Genomic DNA, 22,572 nt, shown 5'->3' on the forward strand with positions numbered 1-22,572 from the left:
CTCTGTCTCTCTCTCTCTCGCTGTCTCTCTCTCTCTGTCTCTCTCTCTGTCTCTCTCTCTCTCTCGCTGTCTCTCTCTCGCTGTCTCTCTCTCTCACTCTCTCTGTCTCTCTCGCTGTCTCTCTCTCGCTGTCTCTCTCTCGCTGTCTCTCTCTCTCACTCTCTCTGTCTCTCTCTCGCTGTCTCTCTCTCGCTGTCTCTCTCTCGCTGTCTCTCTCTCGCTGTCTCTCTCTCGCTGTCTCTCTCTTGCTGTCTCTCAGTATCTCTCAGCCAGAGAGAGAGATAGGGATTAGTCTCTGATGTGGAGTTTGATTCCCGCTGTTCCTGGGCTTCTTCTCTATGTGTGATTTTATTGGGTTTGATGTGAATGTGGGGAACAGGAATCAAACCCGGTCCCGGTCCCCGCTGCCTGATCGCGGCTGCTCTCAGTACCGTCTCTCGCACCCACCCACCCACATCTCTCTCTCGCTCATTACAGAACTTCACCAAAGCCGGTGAGCCTGATTCCACGAGGTGCGATTCGGAGGCCAGCCTGCGCCGGCCGTGGATGTGAGGCGGCCGAGGTGGTCAACCCTGGGAGCGCCCACCAGGTGCTGGAGAGCCAGGGCGCTGGGGCAGGGAGCCGGAGGCGAGGGCGTGGTCCAGCTCGCCCCACAGAAGATCAGACTGAAGCTGCGACCAGGTGGGCAGTCGCCGTCCCTCCAGCAACCGTCCCTGCGGGTCAACCCAGCCCCCAGCTTTCCCTACCCCACCCCAGCTTTACTCTGCTGTACCTGCCCTGGAGTGTTTGATGGGGACAGTGTAGAGGGAGCTTTACTCTGTATCTAACCCGTGCTGTACCTGCCCTGGGAGTGTTTGATGGGACAGTGTAGAGGGAGATTTACTCTGTATCTAACCCCGTGCTGTACCTGCCCTGGGAGTGTTTGATGGGACAGTGTAGAGGGAGCTTTACTCTGTATCTAACCCCGTGCTGTACCTGTCCTGGGAGTGTTTGATGGGGACAGTGTAGAGGGAGCTTTACTCTGTATCTAACCCGTGCTGTACCTGCCCTGGGAGTGTTTGATGGGACAGTGTAGAGGGAGCTTTACTCTGTATCTACCCGTGCTGTACCTGCCTGGGAGTGTTTGATGGGACAGTGTAGAGGGAGCTTTACTCTGTATCTAACCCCGAGCTGTACCTGCCCTGGGCGTGTTTGATGGGACAGTGTAGAGGGAGCTTTACTCTGTATCTAACCCGTGCTGTACCTGCCCTGGGAGTGTTTGATGGGACAGTGTAGAGGGAGCTTTACTCTGTATCTAACCCCGTGCTGTACCTGCCCTGTGAGTGTTTGATGGGACAGTGTAGAGGGAGCTTTACTCTGTATCTAACCCCGAGCTGTACCTGCCCTGGGCGTGTTTGATGGGACAGTGTAGAGGGAGCTTTACTCTGTATCTAACCCGTGCTGTACCTGCCCTGGAGTGTTTGATGGGACAGTGTAGAGGGAGCTTTACTCTGTATCTAACCCCGTGCTGTACCTGCCCTGGGAGTGTTTGATGGGAGAGTGTAGAGGGAGCTTTACTCTGTATCTAACCCCGTGCTGTACCTGCCCGGGGAGTGTTTGATGGGACAGTGTAGAGGGAGCTTTACTCTGTATCTAACCCCGTGCTGTACCTGCCCGGGGAGTGTTTGATGGGACAGTGTAGAGGGAGCTTTACTCTGTATCTAACCCGTGCTGTACCTGCCCTGGGAGTGTTTGATGGGACAGTGTAGAGGGAGCTTTACTCTGTATCTAACCCCGTGCTGTACCTGCCCTGGGAGTGTTTGATGGGACAGTGTAGAGGGAGCTTTACTCTGTATCTAACCCGTGCTGTACCTGCCCTGGGAGTGTTTGATGGACAGTGTAGAGGGAGCTTTACTCTGTATCTAACCCCGTGCTGTACCTGCCCTGGGAGTGTTTGATGGGAGAGTGTAGAGGGAGCTTTACTCTGTATCTAACCCCGTGCTGTACCTGCCCGGGGAGTGTTTGATGGGACAGTGTAGAGGGAGCTTTACTCTGTATCTAACCCGTGCTGTACCTGCCCTGGGAGTGTTTGATGGGACAGTGTAGAGGGAGCTTTACTCTGTATCTAACCCGTGCTGTACCTGCCCTGGGAGTGTTTGATGGGACAGTGTAGAGGGAGCTTTACTCTGTATCTAACCCGTGCTGTACCTGCCCTGGGAGTGTTTGATGGGACAGTGTAGAGGAAGCTTTACTCTGTATCTAACCCCGTGCTGTACCTGTCCTGGGTGTGTTTGATGGGACAGTGTAGAGGGAGCTTTACTCTGTATCTAACCCATGCTGTACCTGCCCTGGGAGTGTTTGATGGGACAGTGTAGAGGAAGCTTTACTCTGTATCTAACCCCGTGCTGTACCTGCCCTGGGTGTGTTTGATGGGACAGTGTAGAGGGAGCTTTACTCTGTATCTAACCCGTGCTGTACCTGCCCTGGGAGTGTTTGATGGGACAGTGTAGAGGAAGCTTTACTCTGTATCTAACCCCGTGCTGTACCTGTCCTGGGTGTGTTTGATGGGACAGTGTAGAGGGAGCTTTACTCTGTATCTAACCCATGCTGTACCTGTCCTGGGTGTGTTTGATGGGACAGTGTAGAGGGAGCTTTACTCTGTATCTAACCCTGTGCTGTAACTGTCCTGGGTGTGTTTGATGGGACAGTGTAGAGGAAGCTTTACTCTGTATCTAACCCCGTGCTGTCCCTGCCCTGGGAGTGTTTGATGGGACAGTGTAGAGGGAGCTTTACTCTGTATCTAACCCTGTGCTGTACCTGCCCTGGGAGTGTTTGATGGGGACAGTGTAGAGGGAGCTTTACTCTGTATCTAACCCCGTGCTGTACCTGCCCTGGGAGTGTTTGATGGGACAGTGTAGAGGGAGCTTTACTCTGTATCTAACCCGTGCTGTACCTGCCCTGGGAGTGTTTGATGGGACAGTGTAGAGAGAGCTTTACTCTGTATCTAACCCCGTGCTGTACCTGCCCTGGGAGTGTTTGATGGGACAGTGTAGAGGGAGCTTTACTCTGTATCTAACCCCGTGCTGTACCTGCCCTGGGAGTGTTTGATGGGTCAGTGTAGAGGGAGCTTTACTCTGTATCTAACCCCGTGCTGTAGCTGTCCTGGGAGTGTTTGATGGGACAGTGTAGAGGGAGCTTTACTCTGTATCTAACCCCGTGCTGTACCTGCCCTGGGAGTGTTTGATGGGACAATGTAGAGGGAGCTTTACTCTGTACTTAACCCGTGCTGTACCTGTCCTGGGAGTGTTTGATGGGACAGTGTAGAGGAAGCTTTACGCTGTGTCTAACCTGTGCTGTACCTGCTCTGGGAGTGTTTGATGGGACAGTGCAGAGGGAGCTTTACTCTGTATCTAACCCCGTGCTGTAGCTGCCCTGGGAGTGTTTGATGGGACAGTGTAGAGGGAGCTTTACTCTGTATCTAACCCCGTGCTGTAGCTGCCCTGGGAGTGTTTGATGGGACAGTGTAGAGGGAGCTTTACTCTGTATCTAACCCGTGCTGTACCTGCCCTGGGAGTGTTTGATGGGACAGTGTAGAGGGAGCTTTACTCTGTATCTAACCCGTGCTGTACCTGCCTTGGGAGTGTTTGATGGGGCAGTGTAGAGGGAGCTTTACTCTATATCTAACCCTGTGCTGTACCTGCCCTGGGAGTGTTTGATGGGACAGTGTAGAGGGAGCTTTACTCTGTATCTAACCCGTGCTGTACCTGCCCTGGGAGTGTTTGATGGGACAATGTAGAGGGAGCTTTACTCTGTACTTAACCCGTGCTGTACCTGTCCTGGGAGTGTTTGATGGGGACAGTGTAGAGGAAGCTTTACGCTGTATCTAACCTGTGCTGTACCTGCTCTGGGAGTGTTTGATGGGACAGTGTAGAGGGAGCTTTACTCTGTATCTAACCCATGCTGTACCTGCCCTGGGAGTGTTTGATGGGGACAGTGTTGAGGGAGCTTTACTCTGTATCTAACCCGTGCTGTACCTTCCCTGGGAGTGTTTGATGGGACAGTGTAGAGGGAGCTTTACTCTGTACCTAACCCATGCTGTACCTGCCCTGGGAGTGTTTGATGGGGACAGTATAGAGGGAGCTTTACTCTGTATCTAACCCGTGCTGTACCTGCCCTGGGGGTGTTTGATGGGACAGTGTAGAGGGAGCTTTACTCTGTATCTAACCCATGCTGTACCTGCCCTGTGAGTGTTTGATGGGGACAGTGTAGAGGGAGCTTTACTCTGTATCTAACCCGTGCTGTACCTGGCCTGGGAGTGTTTGGCAGGACAGTGTAGAGGTTTTGAGGGATTACTCAGGGTTAGTGATGTCTTCACAGGTAAGGAGGAGAATTTCACGGTGAGGTTTCGGCGAGCTGAGGGATATCCCGTGGACCTGTATTACTTGATGGACCTCTCCTATTCCATGAAGGATGACTTGGAGAACATCAAAAAGCTCGGCAACGATCTTCTAATCGCCTTGAAGAACGTCACACAGTCGGTGAAAATCGGTGAGTGATATACCTATCAATTCATCCAATGAAAAGCGACGAGTTAGGAAAGTAACTATACGTTTTTATTGGCTAAATAACAGAGCCCACCCTCGTGGGTGATCGGATACAACAAGGAGGAATGCCAGCCAGTTGACCACCTTTATACCTGGGCAGGTAGGTGGAGTCATGGGCGGAGTCAGCAGTGGTCAGCCCAGGTATATCAGCGTGACAAGAGGCGACCTCGTATAGTGATACAACAGTGTGAACAGTGATAACCATAGAGTAACGATATAACAGTGATAACTATAGTGTAACGATAGTGAACGATAAAAGTGGTTTACCACATTCACCCCTTGTTTAGATTTGAGTCCGGCGGGGTGAAGTGTACTACCAGTTCTGGTATGTCAGTCTGTCCGGAGGCCTCGTAAGCCTTTCTGATCGTCGCAGCGGCGGTGTTGCATTATCCGGTGTTAATGCTGGTGTCTGCGTGGTCGGCGAAGGCTCGTGGGGTTCCGGCATGCCGTCTACCTTGGCTGGAATTGGGGGGGTGGTGGGGGGGGGGTGAAGGTGGTGTCTCCGGAGTGCCCGAGGGTGCGAGGTCTCGTAAGGAGACTGTGTCCTCCCGCCCGTCTGGGTATGCCACATAGGCGTACTGGGGGTTGGCGTGCAGGAGGTCCACCCTCTCGACCAGGGGGTCCGTTTTATGGGCCCTCACGTGCTTTCGCAGCAAGACGGTGATGCGCTATCAATTCTAATAAAAGGCTGGGCAGAGTTCAGAACGACAGGCTTTTATTAACTACTGAATTGCACTTCAGACAGATCAGGACTATGCCTCTAGTGGACGACCGAATGCCAGGAGCTGCCATGCGGCCGCTCTTATACTCGGTAGCCCAGGGGCGGAGTCAGCTGAGGCATAGTCAGGCACAACAGTGAAACAAGAGTGAACGACAACAACAACAACAACAACAGTGAACACAGTGAACTACAGTGGTTTACCACAGACGGGCCCCGGAGAGGTCAGCCAGGTTGGTAGTGTGGTTCCCGTAGTCGACTTCCTGGGGAAAACAAACATTCGTTCATGGGGGGTGGCGTTAATGGCAGTGCAAAGTAGTGACCGGGTGGAATGCAGTGCTGTCGGGAGGACTTCCTGCCAGCGGGAGGTTGGGAGGCCCTTAGACTTTAAGGCTAAGAGGACGGCCTTCCATACAGTCGCGTTCTCTCTTTCCACCTGGCCGTTCCCTCGGGGGTTGTAGCTGGTGGTCCTGCTTGCAGCAATACCTCTTGCTAGTAGGAACTGGCAGAGTTCCTCGCTCATGAAGGAGGAGCCCCGGTCACTATGTATATAGTTTGGGAACCCGAACAAGGCGAAGAGGTCGTTCAGGCATTTAGTGACCGTGGTACTGGTCATGTCTGCGCAGGGGAAGGCAAAGGGGAAACGGGAGTACTCATCAACAATGTTGAGGAAGTACACATTACGGTCAGAGGACGGGAGGGGCCCCTTAAAATCGATGCTCAAGCGCTCGAAGGGGCGGGTGGCCTTGATCAGGCTTGCTCTGTCCGGCCTAAAGAAGTGCGGTTTGCACTCGGCACAGGTCTGGCAGTTCCTGGTCGTGGTCCTGACCTCCTCGATGGAGTAGGGCAGGTTGCGGGCCTTAATGAAGTGGTAAAGTCTGGTGACCCCGGGGTGGCAGAGGTCGTTGTGGAGGGTCTGAAGTCTATCAATTTGTGCGCTGGCGCATGTAATTCGTGACAGAGCATCGGGGGGTTCGTTCAGCTTACCTGGCCGGTACAAGATATCATAATCATAGGTGGAGAGCTCGATTCTCCACCTCAAGATCTTGTCATTCTTGATTTTGCCCCTCAGCTTGTTATTAAACATAAAAGCGACCGAACGCTGGTCGGTGAGGAGGGTAAATCGTTTGCCTGCCAGGTAGTGCCTCCAGCGTCGTACCGCCTCCACAATCGCCTGGGCCTCCTTCTCGACCGACGAGTGTCGGATCTCAGGGCCCTGTAGGGTCCTTGAGAAGAAGGCCACCGGTCTCCCCTCCTGGTTAAGGGTGGCGGCTAGGGCGAAGTCGGATGCATCGCTCTCGACTTGGAAGGGGATGAACTCATCCACTGCATGCATTGTGGCCTTGGCAATGTCTCCCTTAATGAGGGAGAAGGCTGCGCACGCTTCCTCCGTAAGGGGGAAGGATGTGGACTTCATGAGGGGTCTGGCTTTGTCCGCATAATTGGGCACCCATTGGGCATAGTAGGCGAAGAGCCCCAGGGTTCTCTTCAGTGCCTTTGGACAGTGGGGGAGGGGTAGCTCCATGAGGGGGCGCATTCTTTCGGGGTCGGGGCCGATGACTCCGTTCTCTACTACACAGCCGAGGATGGCAAGGCGCGAGGTGTTAAACACACATTTATCCTTATTGTAGGTGAGGTTCAGCCGTTGGGCCGTACGGAGGAATCTCTCCAGATTAACATCGTGGTCCTGCCGGTCGCGGCCGCAGATGGTGACGTTATCTAGATAGGGGAACGTGGCGTGCAGCCCGTTCTGGTCAACCATCCGGTCCATCTCCCTTTGGAAGACCGAAACCCCGTTGGTGACGCCGAAGGGAACCCTAAGGAAGTGGTAGAGGCGGCCGTTCGCCTCGAAGGCGGTATACTGGCGGTCCTCAGGGCGGATAGGGGGTTGGTGATAGGCCGACTTAAGGTCGATGGTGGAGAATACCCGGTACTGCGCAATCTGATTGACCATATCAGATATGCGGGGAAGGGGGTATGCGTCCAGCTGGGTGTACCTGTTTATGGTCTGGCTGTAGTCGATGACCAGGCGGTTTTTATTGCCGGTCTTAACGACCACGACCTGGGCACGCCAGGGGCTGGTGCTCCCCTCGATGATGCCCTCCTTCAGGAGACGCTGCACCTCAGAGCTAATGAAAGCTCTGTCCCCGGCGCTGTACCGCCTGCTCTTGGTAGCGACGGGTTTGCAGTCGGGGGTGAGGTTAGCGAACAGGGAAGGTGGCGGGACCTTGAGGGTGGATAGGCCGCAGGTGTTACGCGGTGGGCGGTTTAAAATCTGCTTGTTGTCGACTGTGAGTGGGGGGAGGGGTCCGCCGTATGCTAGCGTGACGCTTTGGAGGTGGGATTGGAAGTCTAGGCCTAGTAGGATGGCAGCGCATAGCTGGGGCAGGACGAGGAGTTTAAAATTTTTATACTCCGTACCCTTAACCGACAGGGTCACAACACAGTAGCCGCTGATGTCTGTGGCGTGTGACCTCGATGCCATCGAGATCCGGTTGCGCGTTGGCAGGACAGGGAGGGAGTAGTGGCTCACCGTGTCTGGGTGGATGAAGCTCTCCATGCTTCCGCTGTCGAACAGGCAGGTCGTGGCGTGGCCGTTTACTTTGATGTCCATCATCGACTTGGACAGGTGATGCGGGCGGGCCTGGTCCAGTGTGACGGAGGCTAGTGTATAGCTGAGCGAGTTGTTGTAGTCTGCGGTTGAGGCGGTAGTCGGGTCTAGAGGCACGGTGGCGGTCGGGCGTGGTGGGTAAAATGGCGTCTCCCACGAGGTTGGACAAAATGGCGGAGAAGATGGCTGCCCCCATAACTCACATGAGGCACTGCTGGTGTCGGTTGCCTGGATCAAAGATGGCCGCCCCCATGACTCACGTGTGGGGATGCTGGCCTCTGTGGCCTTGATGGAAGATGGCCGCCCCCACAGCTCGCATGAGGCACTGCTGGCCTCTGATGATCCACCTCTGCAGGCCTTGGCGAAGTGGCCTTTCTTCATGCAGTTTGAGCAGGTAGAGTTCCTGGCTGGGCAGCGCGCCCTCGGGTGTTTCGCCTGGCCGCAGAAGAAGCAGCCGGCGGCCTGATCGCAGGGGTCAGAGGTCGCAGCCGGTACCGGGGGTGGCGGTCCCGATCGGCTCCGGGACGCCGACGCTGAGGTAGGTCCCGGGGGGGTGCTGCGGGGGGTATTGGGGTCAGTCCCGAGTCCCAGGGTCGCAGGTTACAGTACCTTGAGTATGCCTCGAGGTCCCGATGGGCCACTTCTAGGGAGCGAGCGAGGGCTGCAGCTTTGTCCAGGTCGAGGTCCTTTGCTTCCAGTAGTCTTTGCCGTGAGTAGTCGGACCGCAGGCCTTTCACGAAGGCATCGCGGACATTGTCTTCAGTATTTTCTGCCGCCGTTACCGCTTTAAAGTTACAGTCTCTGCCGAGTGCTTGCAGCACCTGTAAAAATTCATCCACGGTCTCTCCTGGCTGTTGCGGGCGGGATCTTAGGAGGTGTCTGGCATACATGGAATTTACCGGGCTCAGGTATTGTCTTTTCAGCCGGTTGATGGTGTCCTCGTATGTTTTAAGGTCCCGGATGAGTGCGAATACTTTAGGGCTCACTTGGGCGGTCAGAACTCTTAGCTTGGATCTCTGAGGCACGCCGGATTCTCCCAGGTAGGATTCGAAACAGCTCAGCCAGCGTTCGAAGTCGAGGGCTGAGTTTGCTGCCTGTGGGTTTAGATCCAGGTACGGTGGTCTGAGGGCTCGCAGCCAAGCCGGCTGCTGTGGCTGTTGTAGCTGGGCGTCTGGCTGGTCGCTTGGCTGGTTGTTTGACTGGTCGTTTGACTGCTCAAGTGTCGACATTTTAAAATTTAGCCAATAAAATTGATATACCTATCAATTCATCCAATGAAAAGCGACGAGTTAAGAAAGTAACTATAGGTTTTTATTGGCTAAATAACAGAGCCCACCCTCGTGGGTGATCGGATACAACAAGGAGGAATGCCAGCCAGTCGACTACCTTTATACCTGGGCAGGTAGGTGGAGTCATGGGCGGAGTCAGCTGTGGTCAGCCCAGGTATATCAGCGTGACAAGAGGCGACCTCGTATAGTGATACAACAGTGTGAACAGTGATAACCATAGAGTAACGATATAACAGTGATAACTATAGTGTAACGATAGTGAACGATAAAAGTGGTTTACCACAGTGAGCAATCGCGAGTCTCTGTGGGTGCGATGGGGCGGGGGGGGGGGGCGTCCTTGGGGGAGGAGGTTGGGGAGCAGTGAATTACGACCTTGTTTGGAACCGGATTACCCTTCCATTTTCCCGAGCCGGGGAACGTGGTCTCGTTACAGGAGAGGGGCGGGACTGAGCTGAGACCCGTGGTTTCGGATTGAAGGCTTTCAACGGTTATGGTTGGGGTTTCTCGCCTTTCTACCCTCTCCCCGCTCCCCCCTACTCCCCTGTCCCACACCCCATTGAAACCGAGACCCATAGAGTGATACTGCACAGGAGGAGGCCATTCGGCCCATCGTGCCTGTTCCTGGCTCTTTGAACGAGCTCTCCAATTAGTCCCACTCCCCCCTGCTCTTCCCCCGTAGCCCTGTGAATTTTTCCCATTCAAGTAATTCTCCAATTCCCCTTTTGAAAGTTACTATTGAATCTGCTCCCACCGCCCTTTCAGGCAGCGCGTTCCAGATCACAACAACTCGCTGTGCAAAAACATTCTCCTCATCTCCCCCTCTGGTTCTTTTGCCGATTATCTTAAATCTTAATTCATGTTTTTGAACGCCTCTATTAAATCTCCTCCTTAACCTTCTCTGCTCTAAGGAGAACAACCCCAGCTTCTCCAGTCTCTCCACGTCACTGAAGTCCCTCATCCCTGGTACCATTCTGGTCAACCTCCCCTTAACCTTCTCTGCTCTAAGGAGAACAATCCCAGCTTCTCCAGTCTCTCCATGTAACTGAAGTCCCTCATCCCCTGGAACCATTCTGGTCAATCTCCTCTTAACCTTCTCTGCTCTAAGGAGAACAACCCCAGCTTCTCCAGTCTCTCCACTTCACTGAAGTCCCTCATCCCCTGGTACCATTCTGGTCAACCTCCCCTTAACCTTCTCTGCTCTAAGGAGAACAATCCCAGCTTCTCCAGTCTCTCCGCGTCACTGAAGTCCCTCATCCCCTGGTACCATTCTGGTCAATCTCCCTCTTAACCTTCTCTGCTCTAAGGAGAACAACCCCAGCTTCTCCAGTCGCTCCACGTCACTGAAGTCCCTCATCCCCTGGTACCATTCTGGTCAATCTCCCCCTTAACCTTCTCTGCTCCAAGGAGAACAACCCCAGCTTCTCCAGTCGCTCCACGTCACTGAAGTGCCTCATCCCCTGGCACCATTCTGGTCAATCTCCCTCTTAACCTTCTCTGCTCTAAGGAGAACAACCCCAGCTTCTCCAGTCTCTCCGCGTCACTGAAGTCCCTCATCCCCTGGAACCATTCTGGTAAATCTCCTCCGCACCCTCTCCAAGGCCCTTAACATCCTTCCTAAAGTGCGGTGCCCAGAATTGGACACAATACTCCAGTTACAGGAGCAGAGGGGAGGGGGGAGGGGAGAGAGGGGGAGTGAGGGGCGTGGGGTAGGGGGGGAGAGAGGGGAGGATTGAGGGGCGAGGCGAGGGAACGGGGGAGTATGAGCTGATTTCAATGTGGAACCCACTCAATTCGCTCCGTCTCTTCCCCCGGGGTTCAGGTCTGTCACCAAGGGCCAGTGGTGTGGGGAGGGGGAGGAGCGAGGGGAGGGGCGAGGGAAGCGGGCAGGGGCGAGGGGAGGAGCGAGGGGAGCGGGCAGGGGCGAGGGGAGGAGCGAGGGGAGGGTGAGGTGTGAGGGGAGTGGGAGGGGCGAGGGGAGGAGGAGGAGCGAGGGGAAGGGGAGGGGAGGGGCGAGGAGAGGGGGAGGTGATTCCGATGTGCGGCCTGCTCGATTCGCTCCCTCTCTTTCCCCCCAGGGTTCGGCTCGTTCGTGGACAAGACGCTCCTCCCCTACGTCAGCATGTTGCCCCAGAAACGCAGGAACCCCTGTCCCGATCGCACCGAGCAGTGCCAGCCCCCGTTCAGCTTCCGGAACGTTCTCCCGCTGACCGATGACGCAACGGAGTTCGAGAAGAGAGTCAGTCAGCAGAACATCTCCGGCAATCTGGACCCTCCCGAGGGGGGGCTCGACGCTGTGATGCAGGCGGCTGTGTGTGGGGTGAGTAATGAGGGGATCGAGGGGGATTGAGCAGAGGAGGAATCGAGGGGGAGGTAGGGGTGGGGAGGGGGGAGGAGGGGGAGAGGAGGGGGGAATCGAGGGGGAGGGGGAGAGGAGGGGTGGGGACGAGCGAGGGGGAGAGTAGGGGGTGGGGACGAGCAAGGGGGAGAGTAGGGGGTGGTGATCGAGGGAGGAGGAGAGGAGGGGTTGGTGATCGAGGGAGGAGGGTGGGGGATCGAGCGAGGGGGAGGTGATCGAAGGAGTAGGGTGAGGGGATCGAGCGAAGGGGAGATGAGGGGATGAGCGAGGGGGAGAGGAGGGGGTGGGGATGGGGGATCGAGGGGGAGGAGGGGTGGAGACGAGTGAGGGAGAGGGGATCGAGGGAGGAGGTGATCGAGGGGGGAAGGGGAGGAGGTGATTGAGGGAGGAGGGGATCGAGCGGAGAGGGGGAGGAAGGGGAGGGGATCGAGGGGGTGGTGATTGAGGGGGAAAGTGATGGAGGGGATCGAGGGGGGAGGGGGAGAAAGGAGAGGGGATCGAGGGGGTGGGGATTGAGGGGGGAGGTGATGGAGGAGGAGGGGATCGAGGGGGGAGGGGGAGGAAGCGGAGGGTGAGGACGGGGAGGGGATCGAGGGGGTGGTGATTGAGGGGGAGGTGATTGAGGGAGGAGGGGATCGAGAGGAGAGGGGGAGGAAGGGGAGGGGATCGAGGAGGAGGGGATAGAGGGAGGAGGGGGAGGAAGGGGAGGGGATCGAGCGGGGAGGGTGAGGACGGGGAGGGGATCAAGGGGGTGGTGATTGAGGGGGAGGTGATTGAGGGAGGAGGGGATCGAGCGGAGAGGGGGAGGAAGGGCAGGGGATCGAGGGGGGAGGGTGAGGACGGGGAGGGGATCGAGCGGGGGTCCGCTCTACGACCTGCCGCTAACTGTGCCGTGCGGCCTGTTTGCAGAGGGAGGTGGGATGGCGGAACGTGACGAGGCTCCTGGTCTACACATCGGACGCGGCGTTCCACATGGCGGGAGACGGGAAGCTCGGAGGCGTTTACCTGCCCAATGACGGCCGTTGCCACCTGGACCGGAATGGACTGTACGCCGAGAGTGAACACTATGTGAGTCTGGGGCCGCGGCGGGAGGGAGCTCCCGCGTAACGTAGGACCACGCAGAAGCTGCCGATGTAACACATGACCGCGCAGACCTTCCCGTGTAACGCGGGACCGCGTGGACCTTCCCGTGTAACGCGGGACCGCGCGGACCTTCCCGTGTAACGCGGGACCGCGCGGACCTTCCCGTGTAACGCGGGACCGCGCGGACCTTCCCGTGTAACGTGGGACCGCGCGGACCGTTCTGTGTAATGCGGGACCGCGAGGACCTTCCCGTGTAACGTGGGACCGCGCGGACCGTTCTGTGTAATGCGGGACCGCGTGGACCGGCCTCTGTAACGCAGGACCACGCGGACCTTCCCGTGTAACGCAGGGCGGCGCGGACCTTCCCGTGTAACGGGGGACCACGCGGTCCGGCCCTCGCAGCGCAGGACCGCGAGGACCTTCCCGTGTAACGCGGGACCGCGCGGACCTTCCCGTGTAACGCGGGACCGCGCGGACCAGCCCGTCTCTCTCTCTGGCCTGTTTAATGCAGGACTGCGAGAGAGAGAGCGGTAACACCCCCCTCCCCTGCGGCGGGGACGGTGATGACCTGGCCGGACTGACCTTTACTTCTTGCTGCTCTCTGCTGGTATTTCATCCCCTGAGGTTTGCCCCTCGTGTGTTTTCAGGATTACCCCTCGGTCGGGCACTTGGCGCAGATTCTGTCCCAGCAAAACATCCAGCCCATCTTCGCCGTGACCGAGAAAACACTGCCAATCTACCAGGTAATGGAATGGCAATCAGCAAATCTATCTCTCCGTCTCTCTCTCTCTGTGTCTCTCTAACTGTGTCTCTCTCTCTCAGTCTCTCTCTCTCTGTCTCTCTCTGTCTGTCTCTCTCTCTCTGTCTCTCGAACTGTGTCTCTGTCTCTCTGTCTCTCTCTCTCTGTCTCTGTCTCTGTCTCTCTCTCTGTCTGTCTCTCTCTCTGTCTCTCTCTCTGTCTGTCTCTCTCTCTGTCTCTCTCTCTGTTTCTCTCTGTCTCTCTCTCTGTCTCTCTCTCTCTGTCTCTCTCTGTCTCTCTCTGTTTCTCTCTGTCTCTCTCTGTCTGTCTCTCTCTCTCTCTGTCTCTCTCTCTGTCTCTCTCTCTGTCTGTCTCTCTCTCTCTGTCTCTCTCTCTCTCTGTCTCTCTCTCTCTGTCTCTCTCTCTCAATTCAATTCAATTCAGTTCAATTCAAATGCTTTATTGGCATGAAAGTTTACAGGGAACCATGTTGCCAAAGCTTACATAACAAAAAGTACAGGTTTCCAACATTCTGTAGGTGTCAAACGTTTTTGACCCTCGTTGGGTACAGACAGTATTAATTTAAACAGTCGTTGACCCTCGTTGGGTGCATTCAGTATTAATTTAAAACAGTCGTTGGGTACATTCGGTATTGATTTAAACATTTTTAGCGTATATATGCTATGGGTGTGCTCGTTAGTCACTCAATGTTCCTCAGGTTGTGACATGTTGTTACATATTGGGCACCAAGATATGGTCTGTCTCCCTCCCCCAGGACTGTTCTTAATTTTGACAGGTCATCCAATTCTTTGAAATCTGGGGTTGTAAGGCTGAGCTTGTCAAAATATATGTTTCTTGTCTCGTTGAATTTTTCGCATTTTAGGAGGAAGTGCACCTCTGTCTCAACCTCGCCAGCCAGACAGTGATCACATATTCTATTTTCTTTAGGTTGCCAGGATTTCTTGTATCTTCCTTTTTCAATTGCCAGTTGGTGGTCGCTTAGTCTGTATCTGGTGAGGGTCTGTCTCTGTTTTGTGTCTCTGATGGTCGAGAGATAGTCTGCCAGTTTATATTCTCTTTTTAGGGCCCGGTAGCATTCTAATCTACTTTGGCTTTTGGTTATTGTGTTCCAATGTTCCAGGTAGGTTTCTTTGCATTGTTTAATGATTTGGTTCACTCGGATTGGTGTTTGGGGAGCAGTGTTGGTCTGGGACTGGTCAGGGTCCGGCTGGGTAGGAGAACTTAGTTTCAGTAACAACTGACTCAGGGGACTCGTTTCTGGGTTCAGCTCTTGGGTCTGGAGGGCTTTAAAATGAAGGGTGTCTGGGGAACTAGATTTGAGGTGATTTAGAAAGTTTAGTGCTCATTTTTGGATGTTTATTATCAGTGGGTATCTGCCTAGTTCGGCTCTACATGCATTTGTTGGTGTTTTCCTTTGGGTGCGAAGAATGCTTCGGCAAAATTCTGCATGTAGGGCTTCTATTGTGTGTTTTTCCCATTTAGTGTAGCTATGGTGATTGAGTGGGCCCCATACTTCACTACCATACAGCGCAATGGGCAGGATTATACTATCAAATATTTTGAGCCAGATTTTGATTGGAATTTGGATGTTGTAGAATTTTCTTTTTATTGCATATAGGGCTCTTCGGGCTTTTTCTTTTAGTGCATTCACTGCTATGTTGAAGCTCCCTGATGCTGTAATGGTTAGACCAAGGTAAGTGTAGCTCATAGTGTGTCCTATGATGGTATCACTGAGAGTAAACTGGTATTTGTTTTCCTGACATCTGGGCCTTTTTTGAAAAATCATGATGTTGGTTTTCTTTAGATTTACTGTCAGGGCCCAATTTTGGCAGTATTTGTCGAGTAGGTCTAAATGTTGCTGTAATCCCTGTTCTGTGGGAGACAGCAGAACCAGGTCATCCGCATAGAACAGGGACCTCACTTCCCCATCCAGGAGACAGAGACCTGGTGACTCGCTTTGCTCCAGCTTGTCTGCTAACTCATTTATGTATATGTTGAACAGGGTCGGACTCAAGTTGCAACCCTGCCAGACGCCTCTTCTCTGGGTGAAGAAACCGGTGCGTTTGTCTCCAATTTTGACACCGCATTTATTTTTCAGATACATCGATTTAATAAGGTCATAGACTTTGCCCCCTATTCCACACTGAAGAAGTTTGTAATAGAGCCCTTCGTGCCAAATAGAGTCAAAGGCTTTCTTGAAGTCAATGAAACAAGCGAATATTTTCCCATTTTTTGTTTGGTGTATATGTTTTTCAATGAGAGTGTGAAGGGTATAGATATGGTCGGTGGTGCGGTGTTTTGGAAGAAAGCCTATTTGATTTTTTCTAAGGATATTATGTTTATTAAGAAAATCCAGTAATCTGCTATTTAGAATACTGCAGAATAACTTCCCTAGACAACTGTTGACACAGATGCCACGGTAGTTGTTTGGGTCTGATTTGTTTCCACTTTTATATATGGGAGAGATGAGTCCTTGGCACCAGATATCTGGAAAACAGCCCGAATGTAATATGATGTTGAATAACTTGAGTACCGCACCCTGCATCTCCATAGTGCTGAACTTGAGCATTTCATTTTTGATGTTGTCTGGACCACAGGCTTTCTTTAGGTGGAGAGATTTTGTTTTTGTGGCCAGTTCTTTCCAAGTGATTGGGGAGTCCAGAGGGTTTTGGTTGTCTTTAATTGTTACTTCTAATGTGTGGAGTTTTTCTGTGACATGATGTTGACTTGAGTTTGATTCGTTTACTGGGATGTCTTTGTAGAGGTTTTCAAAATGTGTTCTCCAGATGTCACCATCTTGGATTGGTAATGCTTGTAATTGAGTTGTACTCAGGTTATTCCACATATCCCAGAATTGATTTTGATTAATGGAGTTTTCAATTTCTTCAAGTCTTTTGTGGGTATAGTTTTGTGTTTTGTTCCTAATGGTGTGTTTATATCTTTTGAGGGTCTCATTGTATCTAATACGCAGGTCTGGGTTGTTTGGTTGGCGATGCTTTTGGTTTGATATTTTTCTCAGGTCTTTTCTGGCATTTTTGCATTCGTGATCAAACCATTTCTCATTTTTTTGTCTTTTGTAACGTTTCCTCTTCTGTTTCACAAGGTCGGCTTTTACAGCTGCCTCATGGAAGATCCTATTTATATCGTCTATGGCCATGTTTACACCATCTCTGGTGATCTCATATAGATTTTCTTTAAATTTTGATATTTTACTTGTGAGATCAGGTGAATTTAGTGCTGTGATGAATTTATCTCCACTGTCTGGGGCCCATCTGTATGTCTGGTTTAGTTTATGGAGCTTACTGGGTTCCTTTTTTGTGTCTGTAGTTTGGGCAGAAAGTTTAAGGTACACATTTATTTGGTTATGGTCTGAGAGGAGGGATTGCTGCCTGACAGTGAATGCGTTGATATCGCAGGGGTCCATGTCAGTGATTGTATAATCCACCACACTAGACCCAAGAGTTGAGGAATAGGTGAGTCTCCCTAAGGAGTCCCCTCTGAACCTACCGTTAACTATGTACAGGCCTAAGGCTCGGCAGAGTTGCACTACCTCCCTGCCGCTTTTATTTATTTCACAGTCAAGGTTGTTCCGATTTGTGATGGCTGGTGTGACATATAAAGGGGTCTGGCCAAACACATGGTTGTTGCCCTGTGGGTCTATGAAGTCAGGTTCACATCCGGTCCTTGCGTTTAGGTCCCCACATAGTAGCACCTTTCCTTGGGCCTGGAAATGGCTGTCTCTGTCTCTCTGTCTGTCTCTCTCTCTGTCTGTCTCTCTCTCTGTCTGTCTCTCTCTCTCTCTGTCTCTCTCTGTCTCTCTCTAATTCCAGTCTCTCTCTGATCCAGGAGCTCGGTAAGTTGATCCCGAAGTCCGTGGTCGGAGAATTGAAGGAAGATTCCAGTAATGTCCTGCAACTGATAACAGAGGCATACAACGTGAGTGGAGGTCGGGGATCGGGAGATGGCGGGGGGAGGAGGAAATCTGGGGTCGATGGTCGGGAGACTGGGGGAGATTCTGGGGTCGAGGGTCAGGAGACTGGGGAAGATTCTGGGGTCGTGGGTCGGCAGACGGGGAGATTCTGGGGTCGTGGGTCGGCAGACGGGAAGATTCTGGGGTCGTGGGTCGGGAGACTGGGGGAGATTCTGGGGTCGAGGGTCGGGAGACTGGGGGAGATTCTCGGGTCGAGGGTCGGGAGACTGGGAGATTCTGAGGTCGTGGGTCGGGAGGCTGGGGGAGATTCTAGGGTCGAAGGTCGGGAGACTGGGGGAGATCCTGGGGTCGTGGGTCGGGAGACTGGGGGAGATTCTGGGGTCGTGGGTCGGGAGACAGGGAAGATTCTGTGGTCGAGGATCGGGAGACTGGGAGATTCTGAGGTCGTGGGTCGGGAGACTGTGGGAGATTCTGAGGTCGTGGGTCGGCAGACGGGGAGATTCTGAGGTTGTGGGTCGGGATACTGGGGGAGAGTCGAGGGTCGGGAGACACGGAAGATTCTGTGGTCGAGGGTCGGGAGACTGGGAGATTCTGAGGTCGTGGGTCGGGAGACTGGGAGATTCTGAGGTCATGAGTCGGCAGACGGGGAGATTCTGGGGTCGAGGGTTGGGAGACTGGGGGAGAATCTGGGGTCATGGATCGGGAGATTCTGAGGTCGAGGGTCAGGAGACTAGTGGAGATTCTGAGGTCGTGGGTCAGGAGACTGGGCGAGATTCGAGGGTCGGGAGACTGGGGGAGATCCTGGGGTCGTGGGTCGGGAGACTAGGCGGAGATTCTAGGGTCGAGGGTCCGGAGACTAGGCGGAGATTCTGGGGTCATGGGTCGGGAGATTCTGAGGTCGAGGGTCAGGAGACTAGTGGAGATTCTGAGGTCGTGGGTCAGGAGACTGGGTGAGATTCTGAGGTCGTGGGTTGGGAGACTGGGGGAGATTCTGGGGTCGTAGGTCAGGAGACTGGGCGAGATTCTGAGGTCGTGGGTTGGGAGACTGGGTGAGATTCTGAGGTCGTGGGTTGGGAGACTGGGGGAGATTCTGGGGTCGTAGGTCAGGAGACTGGGCGAGATTCTGAGGTCGTGGGTTGGGAGACTGGGTGAGATTCTGAGGTCGTGGGTTGGGAGACTGGGTGAGATTCTGAGGTCGTGGGTTGGGAGACTGGGGGAGAATCTGGGGTCATGGATCGGGAAATTCTGAGGTCGAGGGTCAGGAGACTAGTGGAGATTCTGAGGTCGTGGGTCAGGAGACTGGGTGAGATTCTGAGGTCGTGGGTTGGGAGACTGGGGGAGATTCTGGGGTGGTGGGTCGGGAGACTGACGGAGATTCTGGGGTCGTAGGTCAGGAGACTGGGCGAGATTCTGAGGTCGTGGGTTGGGAGACTGGGGGAGATTCTAGGGTCGAGGGTCGGGAGTCTAGGCGGGGTTTCTGGGGTCAGGGGTCGGGAGATTCTGAGGTCGAGGGTCGGGAGACTGGGGGAGATTCTGGGGTCGTGGGTCGGGAGACTAGGCGGAGATTCTAGGGTCGAGGGTCCGGAGACTAGGCGGAGATTCTGGGGTCATGGGTCGGGAGATTCTGAGGTCGAGGGTCGGGAGACTGGGGGAGATTCTAGGGTCGAGGGTCGGGAGTTTAGGCGGGGTTTCTGGGGTCAGGGGTCGTGGGTCGGGCTGCAGTTGTTGTCGGAGACCGTGCTCTGATCGCGACCTTCCTCCCGTCCTCTCAGAATCTGTCGTCCACCATCAATCTGGAACATTCTAAGCTGCCGGATGGACTCTCGGTCCGATTCGAGTCTCACTGCGGGAACCAGACAATTATTCACAGAGGGAGAGGGGAGTGTTCCAATGTTCACATTAACGAGGAGGTGAGCGATCGCCACTGTAACATTTGCATATTGAATTATCATTGGCCTGCAGGCATCTGTAAGGACTGCTATTGTTTAGAAGACCCAGGGGCCCTGACTCCATCTTGTCCACACGGTGCTGTACTGTTGTGAGTCAGATCAGACCTGATGCTTCATAAAAGAGTTTAAACTATAATACCCCGTTGTCCTGCAATTTATTATTTTTGTACAAAGTGTGCAAAACAAGACATGGTGTCAGAACAGGGATTTGAAATGGACATCGTTGGAGCTCCCTTACCCCGAATGAATTGGAAATCTTTGAACTTACATAGAGAAATGTACAAGTTCAAGCAACACGTGGAGTTGATGTTCTCGGGTCCGTTGAAAAGCAAAGGGGAGGGAGAAAGATGCAGCTACCTACTCTTGTGGATCGGAGAAAAAGGGAGAGACATTTTTAACACATGCTCTCTCACCGCGGATGAAGCAAAGGTACTGAAAAGTTATTTTGACCGTTTTGAAGCATATGTGATGCCCAAGACAAATACGATATTCACTAGGTACAAGTTTCAGGAGAAAGTACAAGGAGCTAGTGAGTCGTTTGAACAGTTCGTGACTGAGTTAAAACTGCTGGTAAAAGACTGTGAATATGCCGATAAAGATGAGATGGTCAGAGACCGCATCGTTTTTGGAATACATTCAGCTAAAGTGAGAGAGAAACTTTTGAATGTTGGGTCCGGGCTAACGCTGGACAAAGCTATGGACATAGCTAGATCGCACGAGATAGCCCAAGCACAGTTGAAAACCATAACCGGCGTCACGAGCAGCTCGAGTGAACAGACAGTGCACGTAGTTAATAGACACGCACCAAAGAACACTGCCCAGAGAGCGTGTTTCAGAACAGAAAGAACAGCGAGAGTTCTAAAAATGGGCGACACAGACATAAAATGCTTCAAAAACTGTGAATATTGTGGAAACAACAGGCATGGAGAAAAGGAGTACTGCCCTGCCAAAGGAAGGCAATGTACTAAATGTGGTAAACGGAACCACTTTGCTAAAGTTTGCAGGACTGTTTTCGGAAAAACAGTACACACAGTGAGTGACAGCCAAATGCCAGATAGAGAGCCAAATGCAGAGGAACTGTTTATTGATTCTGTATCACAGATAAAACAGATTTCAGAGACTGAGCAAGCTTTTGCCGATATTGAGATAGGAAAACGGGGCACAGAGCTTAAGTTTAAACTAGACACTGGATCTCAGGTTAATGTAATTCCTCTGAGTGAGTATCACAGCTTGAAGGATGAGTGTGAGCTACAGCCCACCTCACGCAGATTGACCGGCTATGGGGGTGAGCAGTTCAATGTAAAAGGCACATGCGTGATGAAATGCAAGTACAAAGAAAGCGACATGATGTTGGACTTTTACATTATTGACACTCAAGCACCTCCAGTGCTAAGTCTAAAGGCATGTTTAGACATGGACCTTGTCAAGCTAGTGCTATCATTGACAGCACCAGTTGATAAGCAGATAGTCATGGAGGAGTTTGCTGACGTTTTCAAAGGAATCGGACTATTCCCAGGTGAATGCACTATTCACCATGACCCAGCAGCAACCCCTGTGGTTTGCCCACTGAAAAGGATACCACTTGCTCTACGTAGTCGCCTGAAGGAGGAGCTGCAGAGCGTGGAGAATACAGAAATGATCGTCCAGGAAACAGAACCGACAGAGTGGGTCAACGCGTTAGTAGTGGTTGAGAAACCACTTACAGGCAAGCTCAGAGTCTGTCTCGACCCCAGAGATTTGAGCAAGGCTATCAAACGCCCTCACTACCCTCTACCAACGCTAGATGACATCACACCCAAGCTAGTGGGAGCACGTTACTTCAGTGTAATGGACGCACGATCAGGATACTGGACTATCAAGCTCACGGAAGAGTCATCTAAGCTAACAACGTTCAACACACCATTTGGATGCTACCGATTTCTGCGTTTACCATTTGGTGTTATCTCAGCTCAGGATGAATTCCAGTGGAAGATCGACGAAACCTATGAAGGCCTCGACGGAGTAGTCGCAATCGTAGACGACATCCTCATCTATGGCAGGAATAGAGAGGAACATGACAGGAACCTCCGTGCGATGCTACAAAGATCACAGGAGAAAGGTATCCGGCTCAACCCCGAGAAAAGCATAATCGGATCCTCCGAGATCAGTTATTTCGGGCATCGCCTCTCAACTGATGGCATTAAGCCGGATCCAGAGAAAATCTCCGCCATCAAGAAGATGGAGCCGCCGAAGAACCGCGCAGAGCTAGAGACAGTACTAGGCATGGTTAACTACTTAGCCAAGTTTGCCCCGAGCCTCTCCGAAATCAACGCACCCATGCGTCAGTTGCTCAAACAATCCAATGAGTTCCTGTGGGACAAATAACATGACACAGCATTTCAGAAAATGAAAGACCTAATCACCAGAGAACCAGGACCAGTTCTTGCCTACTTCGACCCCAACAAAGAGCTCAGACTACAAGTGGACGTGTCAAAGTACGGACTAGGTGCAGTATTACTGCAAGAAGGAAAGCCCATCGGCTACGCTTCCAGATCTCTCAGAGACAGTGAAATCAACTATGCTCAAATCGAGAAAGAGCTATATGCAATTCTGTTTGGATGTGAGCGTTTCCACCAGTACGTCTATGGCCGACAAGTCATTGTGGAATCCGACCACAAGCCCCTCGAGTCAATCATGAGGAAACCACTAGCCGCAGCCCCACCAAGGCTACAGAGAATGATCCTTCAGCTACAGAAGTACGACTTAACAATCATTCACCATCCAGGCAAAGACATTCCTGTCACAGACACGCTCTCCAGAAAGTCTCTTAGCTACCAGGACAGCAGCCTCAGTGAAGGCATGGATGTGCAGGTGCACATGGTGTACAACAGCTTACCTGTGAGTGACTCAAAAGTGAAGGAGATCCGAGCAGGAACAGAGAAAGATGCACAACTCACACTGCTGAGCAAAGTCATACATGAAGAATGGCCTGAGGAAAGGAGGAAATGCCCTCAGAGCATATCTGAATTCTGGAACCACAGAGACGAACTGTCACAAATCGACAGAATCGTCTTCAAAGGGGAGAAAATCATCATTCCTACCAGTCTCAGAGAAGAGATGTTGACCGATTCAGGAGCATGCTCAGTTTCATACCACACAAGGCTGGGACGAGAGGTGAAGCCTAGAGTTATCCTTGACTTGTGAACTGTCAAAGGGTGTAGGCGGATCGCTGCCCTAAAAAGAACTGTACATCGTTATTGAAACGTTGAGATGTTTTCAGTGGTAGTTAAATGCTGAGTTTACTTATATGTTT

The 22,572-nt window shown here is 52.9% G+C and overlaps 2 protein-coding genes across 2 annotated transcripts in view; both read left to right on the plus strand.

The window, feature by feature from the left end:
- LOC147097217 (integrin beta-7-like) overlaps positions 1-552 on the plus strand; it is a 44,208-nt gene extending 43,656 nt beyond the window's left edge. Inside the window, exon 4 of the mRNA XM_085972567.1 lies at positions 478-552. Within this exon, the coding sequence (XP_085828693.1) occupies positions 478-552 (75 nt within the window). The remainder of the gene's footprint in view (positions 1-477) is intronic.
- Positions 500-19,464, plus strand: LOC147097218 (integrin beta-7-like). The gene is made up of 7 exons (XM_085972566.1): positions 500-681; positions 4,357-4,527; positions 11,277-11,518; positions 12,467-12,625; positions 13,288-13,383; positions 17,247-17,336; positions 19,104-19,464. The coding sequence occupies exons 2-7, from the start codon at positions 4,425-4,427 to the stop codon at positions 19,371-19,373; spliced, it is 960 nt and encodes a 319-aa protein (XP_085828692.1). The 5' UTR covers positions 500-681; positions 4,357-4,424; the 3' UTR covers positions 19,374-19,464.
- Positions 19,465-22,572: the final 3,108 nt, after the last annotated feature.

Source organism: Somniosus microcephalus, chromosome 33, assembly GCF_052327205.1.
Source record: "Somniosus microcephalus isolate GS21.2 chromosome 33, FLI_Smic_1.0, whole genome shotgun sequence".
Classification (NCBI taxonomy): Eukaryota; Metazoa; Chordata; class Chondrichthyes; order Squaliformes; family Somniosidae; genus Somniosus; species Somniosus microcephalus.

Excerpts from the sequence above, each read along its gene's own strand:
- LOC147097218 (XM_085972566.1), top strand. The coding sequence starts at position 4,425 with ATGGACCTCTCCTATTCCATGAAGGATGACTTGGAGAACATCAAAAAG. Across the intron at positions 11,519-12,466 it reads TGCAGGCGGCTGTGTGTGGG|AGGGAGGTGGGATGGCGGAA; the intron begins GTGAGTAATGAG and ends GCCTGTTTGCAG. Across the intron at positions 17,337-19,103 it reads TGATAACAGAGGCATACAAC|AATCTGTCGTCCACCATCAA; the intron begins GTGAGTGGAGGT and ends CCGTCCTCTCAG.